We start from the raw sequence: 18,734 nt of genomic DNA on the forward strand, positions 1-18,734 counted from the left end.
TGTGTAATTATAATTTCCAAATATATCAATTTCTTATATTAACATTTTTAATAATTTATAGTATCAATAAATTTAAAAAGAAAATTAAACATAATAAACATAAACAAATGAAAAATTTACAAGATAAACTTAGATTTGTCAAAATTGTGTTTCTAAAAAAAAATTTATTAGCACGTAATAAATAATTTTTTTTCCTTAAAACTTAATTTAGTTACTAAAATAAAATTTTAAATTAAATTAATTCTAATTATATCATTGAATAAAAATATATTATTATTATTATTATTATTATTATTATTATTATTATTATTATTATTATTAATTTAATACATGTACTGTCGAGACGTGCAACTTTGAAATAATTGTAAAGAGTCATTTATATTTTTATTTCTTTAAAAAATGGTAAATACATGTAACGCTTGGTAAGTAGGTTTGATTACATTATTTCAAAACGTTACATGTAATTATTATTATTTTACAATTAGTTTTTTTTCTAAATTTATTTTATTACATTATTGTAATTAATACACTAAACAGTAACAAAACCGTTAACATTAACTCATTCTCATACTTAAATAATATAATATAATTTCATTTAAAATACGAAATTTGAAATTTTTTTTCCAAATTCAACAATTTATATTTATTATTAGTATTCGTATTAGTAATTTTAAAATTTAATAATATTAAAAAAATATATAACAAAATTATACATAATATTAAAATGCAACCGAAAAAAATTATAATTACATTAATAAAACGTAAATAATACAACTAAAATATAAAAAATTATCGAAATTACTTTTTCAAATGTGGTTGTACGGAATTTGTAAATGAATCAGCGAACGATGTTTAATATCTGCAATAAATTACAAGCATTATCAGAAATATTATACAAAAAATAAAAATCAATATAAAAATAAATAATAGAGATTCGACTGAGACTCGACGCAATTCTCCCAAATTCTGATACTCAACACAATTCTCCCAAATCAATTTCTGAATTACTGAGACTCGACGTAAATCTCTAAAATTATGATATTCGACAGAATTTCTTCAAATCAAATTAGAAATTCTAATAATCACATGATCGACATAATTTATAAAGAGAAAAGAGTCACGGGTTCTAAAAATTATAACTACCAAAAAAAACGACGGAGCGAAGAAAAAAAAATTTGCGTAGGCGATTGTGGAATATTTGCACAGAAGGATTTTTATGAAATCATATTTGCGCAGAAGATCGATGAAACAATATCGAATACTCGATGCAATTTATAGGGAGGAAAAGAGGGTGAGGTCCCGGATTCAATGAATCCGGAGCAGACAATTTAAATTTTTTTTTAAACGGTGGGGTCCCGGATTCATTGAATCCGTGACACACAATTTATTTTTTTTTAAAAAAAAATTCTGAATCCGGGGGTTTAAAGTCCGGATTGTAATATTTTTATAAATCTCCCAAATCTGCAATATTTTAATAAATAAGTTTTAAAAATATATTATTTTTTAAAAAAAGCCAGGAGGAACATTGAATTTTTATTATTTGCATGATAATTATACCTACTTTAAGAATGCCGTAAATGGCATTAATTGACAAGAAAATTTTAAAAGTTATATTATGTAATCTACCTATTATTAAAATTTAAATGTGTTTTAAATTTTTTGAAGCGGATCAGATAGGATAGTGATGAGTATGTTATAAATTTACTAAAATCGATTTTATTTTTATTTTTTAAAAATTCTAAGTTGATATGAATAATTTAACATAAAAACTCTTATAAAATCATCTCACAAGTTAATTTTGTGAGACAGATCTTCTACTCGATCCGATTCATGAAAATGTATTATTTTTTATGTAAAAAATAATTGACTCTAAATATAGATTGAGTCGACATGTCTCACAAATATAAATCTGTAATATCGTCTCACAAAAAATCTACTCATAATTTAATAAAATTCAATTGATATCACAAATTCAGACCACAGATAATCTCACACTTTTCCACTCACTTTGTTTAACATGAACACATTACTAATGAATCATATTTTTATAACTGATTCGATAACTTATTAATTATAACATTTAAATGTTCATTCAATTTTTAAGTTTTTGTTGGTAGTTGAGCAGGCATTTTAAGTTTGATGAAAGCGTGTTTTGAATTTTTCAACCTTTCAGTAGAGGTTTACGATTGCTTCGAGAGAGACAGTTGCCACCAACGGTTTAATTGAACTTTACTATAAATAAATTTTTTGTTATTATATACTTAACAAAAACCATTGTAAAATAACCATTTCAATTAATCTTTCACAATAACTCATTAGATATCATTTCACGTATTAATTTTGTAAGATAAATCTCGAATCTAACATGTTTTATTAAAAAATATTATTTTTCGATTTAAATACAGATCGAGTTAACATGTATAACAGAAATATATCTTTGAAATCATTTCATAAAAGACATACGACTCCCTTAGTATTTTTATCCATTCCTCATTTTCTCCTAAAATATCCTTAGTAGTCCCTCGATCTTAATAATGAACAAATAATCTCCGAGTCTTTCAACTCCCCAACGCTTACTGCTTTTATTGAACCTTCTCTCTTTGTCGATATCCCCAACTAATTTATTTATCACCGCCAATTTCAAAGTCAATTCCATTTTATTTTGTATTAAATAAAACATAAAAAATCATATAATACGATGTCATGAGTCAATTTTGTGAGACATATATTATATTTGGATCACGCATGAAATAATATTATTTTTTATGTCAAAAATATTACTTTTTATTGTAAATACGAGTATAATTGACTCGTCTCACGAATAAAAGTATGTGAGACTGTATAACAAAAGACTTATTCATTGTGTTTAATAATATAAATTGATACACTGGTTTATGCACTTCAGATATTCACGACTTGATACCAAGTTTAACAATAACCTCTTTCTCTTATATAATAAGGTGGACGACTAATAAAGTTGTCCATTTTTAGCAAAATTTGCTTGTTCTTCCACTTATCAATTTTATTGGGTACTTGAAAATTTTCATTCTTGGTCGGTTAATCTTGTAATGAAAAACATTGAGTGACATCAATAAAATTTACAATTTTAACGTAAAAAAAGACTAATTTTATTTTGTTGGTAATTATTTTTTGAGTTTAATCATTTTTTATAATATAAAAATACGAACAACATATTGATGATTATTGTTTCGATAATGTGTTGTTTTTCAAAATAAAAATAATGATGTTTATAAATTTAATATAAGATGGATAACAGAACAAAGAATAAGGAGCTCTGAATTGAGTTTATTCTCAACCCAAACTCTTATTTATATGGAATAATTAAATTAAATTAAACAATAACAATATGTAAATATATTATCTTGAAATGTTAGAAAACTAACTTTATAAGTATAATATAATATTACAACTACTTTGATATGATTATGATATAGTAAAATATTTGGAATTTATATAAATAATGTGTGGATTTTTGAGATGTAAAAAGTGGACGAGCACATGGTAGTTATACGTAAGTTATAAATTTACTAAAATATATTAAATTATTAGTTTTTTAAATTGATATGATATTTTTGTAAAATTCCATTGATGTCACAAAATTGAAACATATGGATCTCAGGTTTCATATAGATTATAAATATAGATATATTTTTACATAGATCGATTTATTTTGATAATTACATTAATATATATGACTTAAAATATTATTTTCAAAGACAAGAATTCCATGAAATTTATACTATATGAAATTTATATAAATTTCTTGAATCGATCCAAAATATTTGTAATATATGAAATTTATATAAATTTCTTGAATCAATCCAAAATATTTGTAACTGTTGTGAAAAAGTAAAAATTTACGGTAAAAAGTAAAAATCTCAAACTCTCAAAATTATCAAACTACACACTTTATAATATTTTTCTCTCAACTCAATTGTCTCAAATCTTTACAAATAAAGACCTATTTATAGGATTTCTTTACAAATAATCCAAAAATAAATTTCATCATTACATACATCATCACACACTAATTTTCAATATTCAACACCTAATTTTACCTAATTTTCAACATTCAACATTATAATTTTCAACACAAATATTTTTCACATTTTCAACACTCCCCCTTGTGATGATGATCATAATGATTGTCTTCATTACGTGTTTTTATACTGCCTCGTTAAAAACCTTACTAGGAAAAACCCATTGGGATAAAAACCATAGTAAGGAAAAAAGAGTGCAGTCACGTAAACTCCCCCTCATGTTGACACGAACAATTCTTCACAAATTTCGTAGATTGCGCATCCCAATATTATATATGTGATTTCTGAATATTGACGTAGGAAGTGCCTTTGTGAAGAGATCTGATGAGTTTTCACTTGATTGAATGTGACGAACATCAATACATTTATTCTTCTTAAGCTCCTTGGTGAATGCGAAGAACTTAGGAGCAATATGTTTAGTTCTGTCGCTTTTTATGTATCCTTCTTTCATTTGAGCAACACATGCAGCATTATCTTCATATAGTATCACATGCTTCTCGTCAAATGATATTCCGCATGAGATTTGGATATGTCGGGTCATTGATTTTAACCACACACATTCAATGCTTGCTTCATGTAGTGCAATAATCTCGACATGATTTGACGAAGTTGTTGCGAGCGTTTGTTTCTGTGAACGCCAAGAAATTGCAGTGCCTCCACGAGTAAATACATATCCAGTTTGGGAACGTGCCTTGTGTGGATTAGATAAGTATCCAGCATCAGCATAACTAATTATACTTGGATTAGCATCTTTTGAATACAAAAGTCTCAAGTATGTCGTTCCTCGTAGATAACGGAATATATGTTTAATTCCGTTCCAGTGTCTCTTTGTTGGAGATGTGATAAATCTTGCCAATAAATTTACAGCAAAAGATATATCAGACCTTATACAATTTGTAAGATACATAAGGGCACCGATAGCACTTAGATATGGTACTTCTGGACCAAGAATATCTTCATCATCTTCACATGGACGGAATGGATCCTTTTCTATGTTTAATGATCTAACAACCATTGGAGTACTTAAAGGATTTGATTTATCCATATTAAAACGTTTAAGGATCTTTTCTGTATAATTTTTCTGGTGAACAAATATTCCACATTCTTTTTGTTCAATTTGTAAAACCAGACAATACTTGGTTTTTCCAAGATCCTTCATTTCAAATTCTTCCTTCAAGTATGACACAACTTCATGAATTTCATTATTCGTTCCAATGATGTTTAAATCATCAATATATACAGCAATAATTACGCATCCGGATGTTGTTTTCTTAATGAAAACACAAGGGCATATTGAATTATTTACATATCCCTTTTTCATCAAGTGATCACTCAGTCGATTATACCACATTCGACCATATTGCTTTAACCCATATAATTATCTTTGTAATTTCACAGAATAACATTCTCTGGGTTTTGAACTTTGTGCTTCAGGCATCTTAAATCCTTCAGGGATTTTCATATATATATTACTATCAAGTGATCCATATAAGTAAGCTGTAACAACATCCATAAGACGCATTTCTAAATTTTCAGATACTGCCAAGCTAATCAAATACCGAAACGTAATTGCATCCATCACAGGAGAATACGTTTCTTCATAATCAATTCCAGGCCTTTGAGAAAAACCTTGTGCAACAAGTCGAGCTTTATATCTTACTATTTCATTTTTCTCATTTCGCTTTCGAATAAAAACCCATTTGTATCCAACAGGTTTTACACCTTCAGGTGTAAGGACTATAGGTCCAAAAACATTACGTTTATTTAGCGAATCCAATTCAACCTGGATGGCATCTTTCCATTTTATCCAATCCTGCCGATTTTTACATTCACCAAAAGATTTTGGTTCATGATCTTCATTATCATTTATGATGTCGATTGCCACATTATAAGAAAATATATCATCAATTTCTTCTATATCTTTTCGGTTCCATATTTTTCCAGTATTAATATAATTGATAGAGATTTCATGATTCTCGTCAGTTTGTGGTTCTGACAAAACATTTTCATCATCATGTGTTTCTTCAGGAACATCATTCTCTATTTTGTGATCATTATGTGTTTCTTCAGGAACATCATTCTCTATTTTGTGATCATTGTGTTTCTCTATGAATTTTCTTTTTCGAGGATTTTTATCCTTGGAACCAACTGGCCTTCCACGCTTCAGGCGTTTAATGACATCATGACTATCTTCAATTTGTTTCTTCGGAATTTCAATTCGAGCAGGGGCATTTGCAGCATGTATATATGATTTAGTTACCCCTTTTGTGTCTGCAAATGCATCTGGTATTTGATTTGCTATTCTTTGCAAGTGCACAATTTGCTGTACATCTTTTTCACATTGTTTTGTTCTTGGATCCAGATGTAACAATGATGATACATACCATGTAATTTCTTTTTCGGTATGTTTCTGTTCTCCCCCTAACATTGGGAAGATTTCCTCATTAAAATGACAATCAGCAAAACGTGCTGTGAACACGTCGCCTGTCTGAGGTTCAAGATGTCGAATGATTGATGGACTATCATAACCGATATAAATTCCAATCTTTCTTTGAGGTCCCATTTTCTTTCGTTGAGGTGGTGCAATAGACACATACACCATACATCCAAAAATTCTCAGATGAGAAATGTCTGGTTCTTTACCAAATGCAAGCTGCAATGGGGAGTATTTATGATATGCACTTGGTCTGATGCGAATTAATGAAGCAGTATGTAAAATTGCATGTCCACATATAGAAATAGGTAGCTTTGTTTTCATAATCATTGGTCTAGCAATCAGTTGCATACGTTTAATCAATGATTCAGCCAATCTATTCTGTGTACGTACATGAGCAACATGATGCTCAACAATGATTCCCATTGACATACAATAATCATTGAAAGTCTGTGAAGTGAATTCACCAGCATTATCAAGTCTAATTTTCTTGATTGTATAATCGGGAAATTGATTCCTCAATTTTATTATTTGAGCCAGTAATCTTGCAAATGCAACACTTCGAGTTGACAATAAACATACATGTGACCATCTGCTGGAGGCATCAATTAATACCATAAAGTATCTGAATGGTCAACATGGTGGATGGATTGGTTCACAAATATCACCCTGAATACGTTCAAGAAACATTGGTGATTCAGTTTGGATTTTGGCTGGTGATGGTCTTATAATAAGTTTTCCTAAAGAACATGCTTTACATTGAAACTTATTATTCTGAAAGATCTTCTGGTCTTTCAGTGGATGACCATGTGTATGTTCTATAAATATTCGCATCATTGTTGAACCAGGATGTCCTAATCGATCATGCCAATTGGTTAATATTGAAGAATTATCAACTACCATGTTTGATTCAATGAGACTTATATGTGTATAATGCAATCCAGTAAGGAGCATTGGTAGTTTTTCAATCACATATTTCTTTCCTGATTTATATGTGGTAAGACACATAAATTTCTCATTCCCTTCATTCATTGTTTGAGTATCCTACTCATGGGAATATATACCATTAAAACTCAACAAATTTTTTTTTGATTGTGGTGAATACAAAGCATCATTGATCAAAAATTTTGTACCATTAGGTAACAAAAATTGTGCTTTACCACAACCTTTAATCAAGTCTACAGGACCTGATATTGTATTCACCATTGTTTTTGTTGGTTTTAGTTCCAAGAAATATCTTTTATCTCGGAGGATAGTGTGCGTTGTACCACTATCATGTATGCAAACTTCAGCTTGGTTCATAGCATTTTCCATATTTGAACTTTAAAAAAAATATGCAATGGAATAAAATTACTGACAATATATTTATAAAAATAAAATACAATACAATACATATTTAAAAATATAACACACTGTAAAATATTATCATACGATTACATGGAAAAATAAAATATTTTACATATTCATCCCACCAGTAAATTGATCATTATCTGAGAAATCAATCAGAAAATCACCAGCATCAAAATGAGTTGAATCACTCAAAGGTTCACTTTGTTCAGCGAAGTTGGTCTCCTTTTCTTTCTCCTTTATTGATTATTTATAAAGTTTGCAAAGATGCTCAGGGGCTCGACAAATACGGGACCAATGTCCTGGAGTACCATATCTAAAACAAGAACTTTCAAATCTTTTTGAATGATTCTCATTAACACTCATATTCTCATGATACTTTTTTGGTGGATGGTTTGGGACGTTCTTTTGAGATGAGTTATAGAAATAACTATCTCGATTATTTTCAAAACCACAGCCGCGTCCACGACCACGACTACTTCCACGTCCACGTCCACGACCTCGATTTTGTCCTCGACCAAAATCTTGTCTATAACTTTGATTTTGGTTTCCAGGTTTAAATTCATTTTTGCTTACGACATTTACTTCAGGAAATGCCGTTGAACCAGTGGGTCGTACCTGATGATTTCTCATTAACAGCTCGTTGTTCTTTTCCGCCACAAAGAGACAGGCGATGAGTTCAGAATATCTCGCAAATCCACGCACTCTATATTGTTGTTGTAGAGTTATATTTGATGCGTGAAATGTGGAAAATGTTTTTTCAAGCATTTCCGATTCTGTAACCTCATGTCCACAAAATTTTAGTTGCGAGATTATTCTATACATCGCCGAATTGTAATCACTGACTTTTTTAAAATCTTGGAATCTCAACGTATTCCATTCATCCCGGGCGGTCGGAAGTATAACTTCCCTTATATGTTCGAATCTTTCTTTCAATCCTTTCCACAGAGTCATGTGATCTTTTTCGATAAGAGATTCACATTTTAAACATTCATCGAGATGTCTACGCAAAAGTATTATAGCTTTTGTTTTTTCTTGTGATGAAGATATACCATTTTCTTTAATGGTCTCGCTTAGACCCAATGACTCAAGATGCATTTCTACATCGAGAGTCCATGGCATATAATTTTTTCCAGTGATGTCGAGCGCAACAAATTCGAGCTTTGTCAAATTTGACATGGTAGTACTAAAAAAAATTACGATGCATTTTATTAGTTAATGAATATTGCAATACAAAGTAATGGATAAACAACAAGTACAAACATTTGTAAAAATAAAGAAAACATACGAGGAGGATATTCTCCGATAAATAAAAGACTCGTGAGTATGATAACCATAATAATTAAAAATAACCTTGAGAAAGCCATCTTCTTTTTTTCCGAAAATTTGATGAAGAATAATTGTTTAGAGAAGAAGAGAAAGTTGGAGTGATTGAATGTTTTTGTGAGATCATATTTATAGGACAGAAATTAGCCGTTTTGTTACCGTTTATGACCGTTGGTGTACAAACAAATAAATGTATTTATTTGTATAATTTTATGTTAATAATATGGTGTATATAATATTAGTCATGTTTTAAATAATTATCTATATCATATCACATTATTATAATGAGTTGTCATAAGATATTTTGTTTAAAAAAACTTTATAGGCTTTTATACTTGTCGTATCCCTTACCGGGAGTGTGGGATGTCGTCTTAACATCCTCCCAGGATTTATAACAAGTTTTTGAAAAATTTATTTTATTATAACATTATATTATATATTAAGTATATACACAATAAATAAATAAACAGTAAAATAAATATTATTACTTTTGTTATTTTTTTCTTCTGTTTGGAGCTTGGAAAAGTATGGAGGACTTTTAGAGCTTCGTGCTGATAACGTGTTGTGAAAAAATAAAAATTTACGGTAAAAAGTAAAAATCTCAAACTCCCAAAATTATCAAACTACACACTTTATAATATTTTTCTCTCAACTCAATTGTCTCAAATCTTTACAAATGAAGACCTATTTATAGGATTTCTTTACAAATAATCCAAAAATAAATTTCATCATTACATACATCATCACACACTAATTTTCAATATTCAACACCTAATTTTCAACATTTAACATTATAATTTTCAACATAAATATTTTTCATATTTTCAACCGTAACATAAATAATTTTAAATTTTAAAAGTAGAATTTCAAAGCTTTGATAGGGAAAGCATATATATCCAATCGACGATTCAATAAATTATTATTTTTGGCAAAATAAAAAATCCGAAGCTCAATTCAAAAGCAACTTCCATAACGGCACGAATCAAAATAGTTAATCCCCAACCGTCATATTTTTGAATCAATCATATTCCAGCTGTCCCCAACCGCCAACCTATTATCACCGGTTTCCGTGACGCTCCTTCTTTCCTACTTAACCGGTTCTTTCGGTCACCAAAATCCACCCTTTATATACCAGCCCTGCCAAATCAATTGAACAATAACTGGGTTGGTCTCTAGGGCTTTGCGAGATATACTATGGCCGCGGAGGACGGCGGCGACAGGATTAAAGGGCCGTGGAGTCCGGAGGAGGATGAGCTGTTGAAGAAGCTCGTGCAGCAGTATGGTGCCAGAAACTGGTCGTTGATAAGCAGATCGATTCCCGGGAGATCTGGGAAGTCTTGCCGTTTGCGGTGGTGCAATCAGCTGTGTCCCGGCGTGGAGCACCGCCCATTCTCGGCGGAGGAGGACGAGATCATTCTGCAGGCGCATCCGAAGTTCGGGAACAAGTGGGCGACGATCGCTAGGTTGCTCAATGGGCGTACGGATAACGCGGTCAAGAACCACTGGAACTCGACTCTGAAACGGAGATGCGGCGGTGGAAAGGAGCGACCTGCGCAGGTATTTAGGCGATCTGACAGCGGAGATGTATCTGTGGCGATGAGTCCCCCGGTTTCTGACTATAGAGAAGCTGATGATGGAGGCGCTCCGATCGAATTAAATTTCTTATCTCAGGTGATTAAAAACGACTCATTGCGGGCGGCGGCGGGGGAATCAATGGTGGAGAATGAGGAAATTGGGGATGGTGAGCTAACTGAGCTGACTCTCTGTCTACCATGGACGGAGAGTTCATCTTCGAGGGAGAATCTCAACGAGAAGGACTATTCGTCATCGCCGCAGACACAGGTGAAGCACCATCACAACTGCCGCCGCAGAGAGGTTTCGGCGGAGGAGAAGAAAGAAACGCTGTCGTTTGGGCCAGATTTACTTGGAATTATGCAAGAACTGATCAGGACGGAGGTGAGAAATTACTTTTCTGGCCTTGGTGAGATTGATGGTGGCGGAGGGCTTCGAAGTGCTGGGGTGAAACGAATCGGGATTAGTAAGCTTAATCATGATTAAATAATTTAATTTCTTATTAAAAATGTAATTATTTTTAGGAAAACCTGTTAATTTTGTTGCGGACAGTAAATTTGAGTTAAATTTCCATTCTTTTGCAATTCTGGGTTTTGGTCGAATGGAAAAATGTGTGAGAAAAAAATGATTCTTGATACAACAGGAAATAAATATTAAAAATATAAAACAAAAATAAAATAAAATTTATTAAAACTCAGAACTACGATAGCAATTTTTTCAAAAGTTAACTACCGAACTATTAAACCGAAATTATCTACAAGATTGACTTAATTAAAAAATATGGTTAATTTGGTTCAGTTTTAATTAATTACTTTTAAAAAGTTGAATAAATCAAAATAACCTGTTAAGCTTGTCAATACAAATTGATCTATATTATGTTTCTTTTTGGTGGATTGTGTTTATCATAAAAAATGGTAAATCAGATAAAAATCTCCAATTCAAGTTTCACATTTTCTCTGATCTAAAATTGTTGTTTGAATTCTTCAATTTTGATAAAGTGATCAAAAATATCTTTGACGTTATAACTGAGTCAAAAATGATATCAGAACTTATGTAAAATCATTTAAAATATACACTATTATTTTTATTGTGAAATCAAATGTTTGAGGATGAGATTGTTTCAAAATTATGGATGCAAACATATGTTCGAGATTGAATATTTATATAATTTATTCCAATACTTTAGTCTATTTACAAGAAGAACTAATCAAAGTTATACAGCGGCAACAAAAAAAAACATTTCAAAGTCCTAAGGTAAACCTATTACTCAAAATAATAAGTTCTTAGAAATATTCCTGGATTTCGGTAAACTCTACGGAAATCTTAGAGAGATCCAAAAGACGATACAAAACTATGACAATCAACTATATTATGAACCACATAAAATCGAGAAAATACTTGTAAAACAAGACGAAATTCTTGGAACATTAAATGATATTGAAAGAAGAATCGAAACTCTAGAACAACAACCAAGTTCTAGTAAAAGAATCTCGGAAGGAATGTTACAATCATTTTTTGATACCGAAATCTTATTAAACCGAAGAGGTAAGGCCAAGGTAAGGCCAAGGTAATGCCAAAACATTTAACCGACGAAGAAAAAAGATCAATATGATTCAAAACTGTCTCAGAAAAAAAATTAAGCTGATGACAACTATAGAAAGGATTGGTCTAGAATATCTTCAAGATCTTGCAGAATCTTTTGTGACCTCGAAGTCGTAGATTTGAAAATAAATACAACATGAGGCGAACCTATCTCAATAACTTGGTCATCTTCCCATGAACCATCGAGAGAAGTGTGGGATCTCATAATACAAATATGAAAAGACCCTAAGCAGACTTCCAAGTAGGTGGAGAAGCACATTAAGCGGGAATAAGTTCAAGGAGAAGTCAAATTATCTTGCACCAAACACCTTATGTGAAGTCTGTTTTAGAACCAATACATCTTTAAGATGTTATGCTTAAACTTGATGTACTATATTTCAAAGACAAAGAAGATCTCGTAGATGACTGAGCATCGTCTATGAAAATAGCAGCAAACACACTTGATCTCAACAAAGAGGGATTCATTAAACTTTTAGAAATAGGTCTGATGGGATTGGTTAAAATCGCCTTGGGCATGACTTCGGCATAAATTAAACCAAAGAGTCAATCTTAGCCGAACAATCTCTTAGTGAGATAATTGGGAGAATGACTACCCTATTTAAAACACAATTTATATGGATAAACTATTTTAACAGTCAAAACATATAGAAGAAAAAAATACACTCAAGCTCTGAGTCAGGAAAAATTTGATGGATCATAATCAGAATATGACTGAAGACGAGGTGTTTTAATACGAAACTCATGAAGACTTGTCTTGGTTTTTTTTTCTTTTATCCAGACAACAATATCTTATAACATAGTCCAAATGTTCATGATTGAAATCCTAGTCTACAAAGATATCAAAGATTCTCTGCAAAACAAGTAGAAAAGTTCTTAGAAATTTTGGCCTAAGAAACAGAAATCATAATCTAATCTATAAAACTTCTAGAAGGGAAAAGATAATCCCAATAGAACTTACTGGAAACCAGATGGAGATGCAATTAATTTCTTCTAAAAAATTGAGGAATTTCAAAAACTCAAGATAGAAGTAATACAAACCATTTCCTGAATTTATATCGGAGCAATCCAAATTATAATAAAAACTACTTTTAAATAAAGAATATATCCACCTATTGACATTGTTATATGCGATAAACGAACGGGTAATCTTCAAGATTCATTAATGGGAACAATCTAAGGGAATCTATGCGCATGAAAAATTATAGGAATAATTTACCCAAGAATTGACTACAACCTGACAGATCGAGATTTCAGTCGAGCCTTAACATTACGTACTTCAGATGTAAGCCTATCTCGATGAACAGAAATGATCAAAATGATATGCAATTATTATAAAGGAATATTTAAACCTTGGTTAATCAAAACAAGAAAGATGGATAATCTTTTCAAAGATTATTTTAATTTTATGTTTGTTTATATTGATGATGTTTTGATAGCATCGAAAAATATGGACGGACATATTAAAAATTTAGATATTTTCTCTAAGGTTTTGTAAAAAAGAAAACAATCATTTATACTAGGAAGATTGAATTCTTTAGAATAGAAATACACGAGTCAAGAATATTTCTACAAGAACATATAGTGAAAAAGGTACAGAATTTTCCAGATGAACTAAAAGAGAATAAACAACTTCAAAGCTTCTCAGGAGTTCTTAACTTTGCTGGAATGTTCATTAAGAACCTATCGAAATACAGGAAAATGTTTAGTTCATTATAGAAAAAAGCTGCAAGATTTATATGGACAAAAGAACTTACAAAGGGACTTAGCCATCTAAAAGATATTTGCAAAAATCTTTAAAAAATGGATATCCCTCAAGATGAAGATGAACTGATATTGTATACTGATACTAGTGATAATTGGTGGGTAGCAGTTCTTACAAAGCTCACACTAGATGGAGAACATCAATGTAGTTATTGTTGTAGACTATTCTTAGATGCAGAAGTCATACGATGACATATCAACAAAAGGAATTTTATGCAATGAAAATGTCTTTTGAAAAACGACAATTATTTTTGCTTGCAAAAAAATTTATCTTAAAAATTAATAATATACATGTAAAAGTTTTTTGGGAAAACATAATAGAATCTAAACCCGAGAAGGCTAGATTACTGAAATGGCAAGCTTTGTGTCAAAATTATATTTTGATATTTTTATTATTAAATCTCATGAAAATATTCTTGCGGATTTCTTAATAAAAAATGAACAATGCTAATGTCGATGCCATCATGACATTGTAGAAGAATTTGAGAGAACACCTTGAAATATTTCAAACTGAGTTCAATAATCTTGCCCTAAATTCAGAAGTTATGGGTAGGCTACAACAAGTTGATTAGAGTTCTGTCTCTGAGCCAATAATAGGTTGTTTACAGGCTTATACTTAGCTATGGTCTGTATTGCAAAATCCGATCATTCAGGCTATTGAGAAGCCACTGGTTCATCAAATAAAGAGTTTTCGAGTGCATGAATATATACCTGGAGCATATTATTCAAGTACCCTAGCACAAGTGCTAAGTCGAAATCATTATTAGATAAGTCTGTAATAAAAAAATTGAAGATATGGATTATTATCTCAAGCCTTGAAGTCATTCACCTTGATGATTGAAAAGGGAGAGATCAACCTTAGACATCAAACTGATAAGGGAAAATCTAATATTGGTACTAATGACCTTATAGTTTCTCAATTTCAGGTGTATCAATAGAACATAGAGAAATTGAAAACAAGAATATGCATCAACTTATCCACAAACCGAGTTGATGTAGCAGAAAATTATCCTAAGATATGGATGAAACCAAACTCCTATCACAATGATGTAAACATGTGGTATGAATTGAAGATCTTGCATCAGTTTATACTTCATCACACAACTTCCCAAAAATCTCAACACTACAAAAATGGATACAGAAAGTAATTCATGAAACATGAGCAAATAATTATTATTTGTCAAGATGAGATATTTTGGAATTTTACTTTTTTAGTGCAGCACCAAAACCAGCCGGGAAAGGCTCACATGAAGTTTTTCACTTCATCAAGTTGAGAAGACTAAACATGAACATTCAAAAGTTCATCAAGGATCCTCCGAATAATGAAACATCTCTTATTTCATCATTTACTGAAGACGCCATCTCCACTAGACGAGCATGAGGATTATGGGTCTGTCTCACAAAGATGGGCAAAGTCAAGAAATCTCCGATGGAACAACAAGCTGCCGAGGAGTAAAGAAACTCTTCGGAAATTTTGCAATATGACTAATGTGGGAAGATGGTCAGAAGAAATCTGCCCAGAATGCCTAAACTAGAAAGAGTTATAATTCGGAAAATTTTAAGAGCTAGAATTCTGAAAATGTTTTTGGCCCAGAATTAACTAAAAAAATATTACAGAGACAAGTTCAAATAATGAAGGTCCACACAAGTCACGTTATCCTCGAGGACCATACAAAAGCAAAAGATTGCCCGACATAGATAAATAGTGCATGTGATCCAACCACTCCATTAGTGGAGGATGAACCACTCAATCACCACAACATGAAAAACCGCTAACTAGTGGTACACAAAATAAAATATTTCTGCCACAACTTGCAATGCAATTCACAAGTTTAAAGTCTGGATTTCAAATCCATCAAGACTTCTATATATATTGAGACAGAAGGAAGATAAATGAATCATTCAACCCTTCATTTTTTTTTTCAAAATAAAATTTGTAATATTCAATTTATGTGTGTTGTAATTCCATCTACCATAAGTAGCTAAACAAGTTTTTGATCCTCTAGAGGAGGTTATTATGTAATAATATGTTATATGTTTTAATAAAAGAATGAAAGCTTACTATCCATCTCATGTATTATTTTCAAAATTAAAGTTCTTTGATATACACCATGAGGTAGAAAACGATAAAAGGTTATGCTAAGTGTTGTTGAAAGGATCTACATCAAAAACCATTTGTTGCGATTGCATGGTTATGCTATGAGGAGCGGTCTGTATAACTCGATGGATACAACCCAACGACATTCCGGTCAAATAGGTAAAATATTTAATTTATCATACAGAAGTATGATTGGCTATTAAAAAAAACCTTAACTCATGGTATATAGACCGGAAATTTTGCGTAGCCTTATATCTTTGGACATGTTCGAAAGGTATAACAACGTCACATACCAAAAATGAGGTTCAAAGATAATTTATAAAATCTTAAATATAATAGAAAGCTTAAACTAATTTTTGAAAAACAATGAAGTAAACAGTAAATGAAACTAGAGTTTGAGGATTTATTTGAAATTTTCCCAAAAATCATCTTTAACTCCTAAGTAAAGTTGGTATTTCTAAATTCTCACACCAAATCTATTATATTGTTTTAGATTACAATTAAAGATTTTTGAAAATATTTAATTATAATATCCGTCATTTCAAATTTGTCAATATTTAAAATTTTTTATTCCCAATCTTTCGTTGGATTGTGTCCATCCGAACGCAACAAGTAATTACTTATTATGCTTATTTTACAATCAAGAAAATTCCTATTGTAAATTTAATACGAAAGTAGTTTTCAAACTCGACTTATTCTTTGTATAATTATATTTATTTATTATTTTGATTATTTTAAAAAGAGATATATATTAACTAAATTATTATCCTAGGAAACAAAAACTAAAATGACAAATACACTGGGGTACTGTCCTTTTGCCATGCACGAGTTTTCTGCCAATTTCGTCGTAGTTACTTTAGCTTGAGCGCATGCCTTAATGCCAACTTTCTCTTATTTGGAAGTAACAAGTCCATGATTATCAAAAATGGAAATTTTTCCCATATCTTTTAATATGGTTTATAGATGAGTGTCTTTTGAATCTGTATAGCCATGTTTTTGTTCCAGTAATTGCAACATTAACAGTTTCACGTCGATCAGGTTCAAATGTTTTATCATTACCTGATTGGTTTTGCGTTGTAGCGATACGAATCCTTTTATCAAGCATGATTAGTTTATAGTTACACAGCTATTTAAATTAACCACACGCCAAACTGGGGATATTGTTAGTAAGTTGGTCTGGTATAGCTTAGTTAGTTTAGTTGAAATTTGTATCTTTTGTTATAAACTCTTGTACAAACTGGTTTTTTGTAGACAGAAATATTTTCTCAAAGCTCTGATTTTTCATCTCCTAACACCTTTTCTTTTGTATTTGTCTTCTTGATGTTCATAAAAAAAAAAAAAAACAATGTCTTAGGCAGTCTTCTTCTTTTAGTTACTCGTTCGGTTTTCGTGCAGTGTAATTTCCTGATATTGGTAATGATCAATCTTGGTCAATGTCCCACTGGATTTTTGAGATAAAATGGCTAATCTGTTAAGAATAATTATAGAGTAGATTATGATATGGTATGTAGTAGTTATGCGCTTTTTCCTTATCGCTATTCTCTTTCGAACAAATATTTTTAAATTTTCTGATTGAAAATTTCCCATCTTTAGAAAATATATTTGTTTCAGGGAGGACGATCGAAGTGCAGGACATGATGTCTTTGTGATGATTTGAGTAGCACCTTTTCCATTTTCTGGTAACAGGCACAATCTTGGCTTCTTGTTTCTTCCATTTTCTGGTAACAGGCACAATCTTGGCTTCTTGTTTCTGGTAAGGCGTAAGGGCGTAATAGAAGTGGTGCAAAACCTGTTGCTTTGCTCACAATTTCTTGCATTCCTATTATGCTGCAAAAGTTTGTTTCCAAACTACATTCCTACGTATTCCTTCGTCTTAATCTACACTTCGAGTCATGGACTTTTTTCCGATCAAAAGTGTACCATATTCATTCATTCATTCCATACTAACCTCAGATGGCCAAATGATTTTGTGCCCTTGGATCATCCTGAGGGCAACCATCGAACCTTCGATACGTACCTTATTGGCCAGGCTATACTAACTTCCAAGATGCCATTTTCCATGTCAATATACCAAGTAGATGTTTGTTTCCAGGCACTGTGATGTCCCAGTAGGAAATTCAATATTTTGACACATCAGTGAATAAGTGCTTCCTGAATCCTGGCTAAGTTTGAGTTGATAATATGGAAGGGAAATAATATTAGAAACAGGAGCTAAGCTTGACTTGTACATAACTATAAATAGCTTGACTTCAGTTGGTTTAGTTTCAATTCGATTCATTTTTGTATCTTTCAGCTCAGAGTTTCAGCTCTGCTTCTTCAATGAAATTCATTTCGTTTCTCTAATATGGTATCAAAGCATTACTTAAAGATTTGAGGGTTAAGGATGAGGAACCATCAATGCTGTTTTGTGATAGCCAAGCTGCTATACACATTGGTTCCAATCCAGTTTTTCATGAACGAACTAAACACATTGACATTGATTGTCATGTCGTGCGTGAACAAGTGCTGGCAGGAGTCATCAAATTGATGCATG

The 18,734-nt window shown here is 31.2% G+C and overlaps 1 protein-coding gene across 1 annotated transcript; it reads left to right on the forward strand.

Moving 5' to 3' along the window:
- Positions 1-10,317: 10,317 nt before the first annotated feature.
- LOC140956591 (transcription factor MYB44-like) lies at positions 10,318-11,324 on the forward strand. The gene has a single exon (XM_073413398.1). The coding sequence runs from the start codon at positions 10,363-10,365 to the stop codon at positions 11,224-11,226; it is 864 nt and encodes a 287-aa protein (XP_073269499.1). The 5' UTR covers positions 10,318-10,362; the 3' UTR covers positions 11,227-11,324.
- Positions 11,325-18,734: the final 7,410 nt, after the last annotated feature.

This window comes from Primulina huaijiensis, chromosome 14 (assembly GCF_012295235.1).
Source record: "Primulina huaijiensis isolate GDHJ02 chromosome 14, ASM1229523v2, whole genome shotgun sequence".
Lineage (NCBI taxonomy): Eukaryota > Viridiplantae > Streptophyta > Magnoliopsida > Lamiales > Gesneriaceae > Primulina > Primulina huaijiensis.

Excerpts from the sequence above, each read along its gene's own strand:
- LOC140956591 (XM_073413398.1), top strand. The coding sequence starts at position 10,363 with ATGGCCGCGGAGGACGGCGGCGACAGGATTAAAGGGCCGTGGAGTCCG.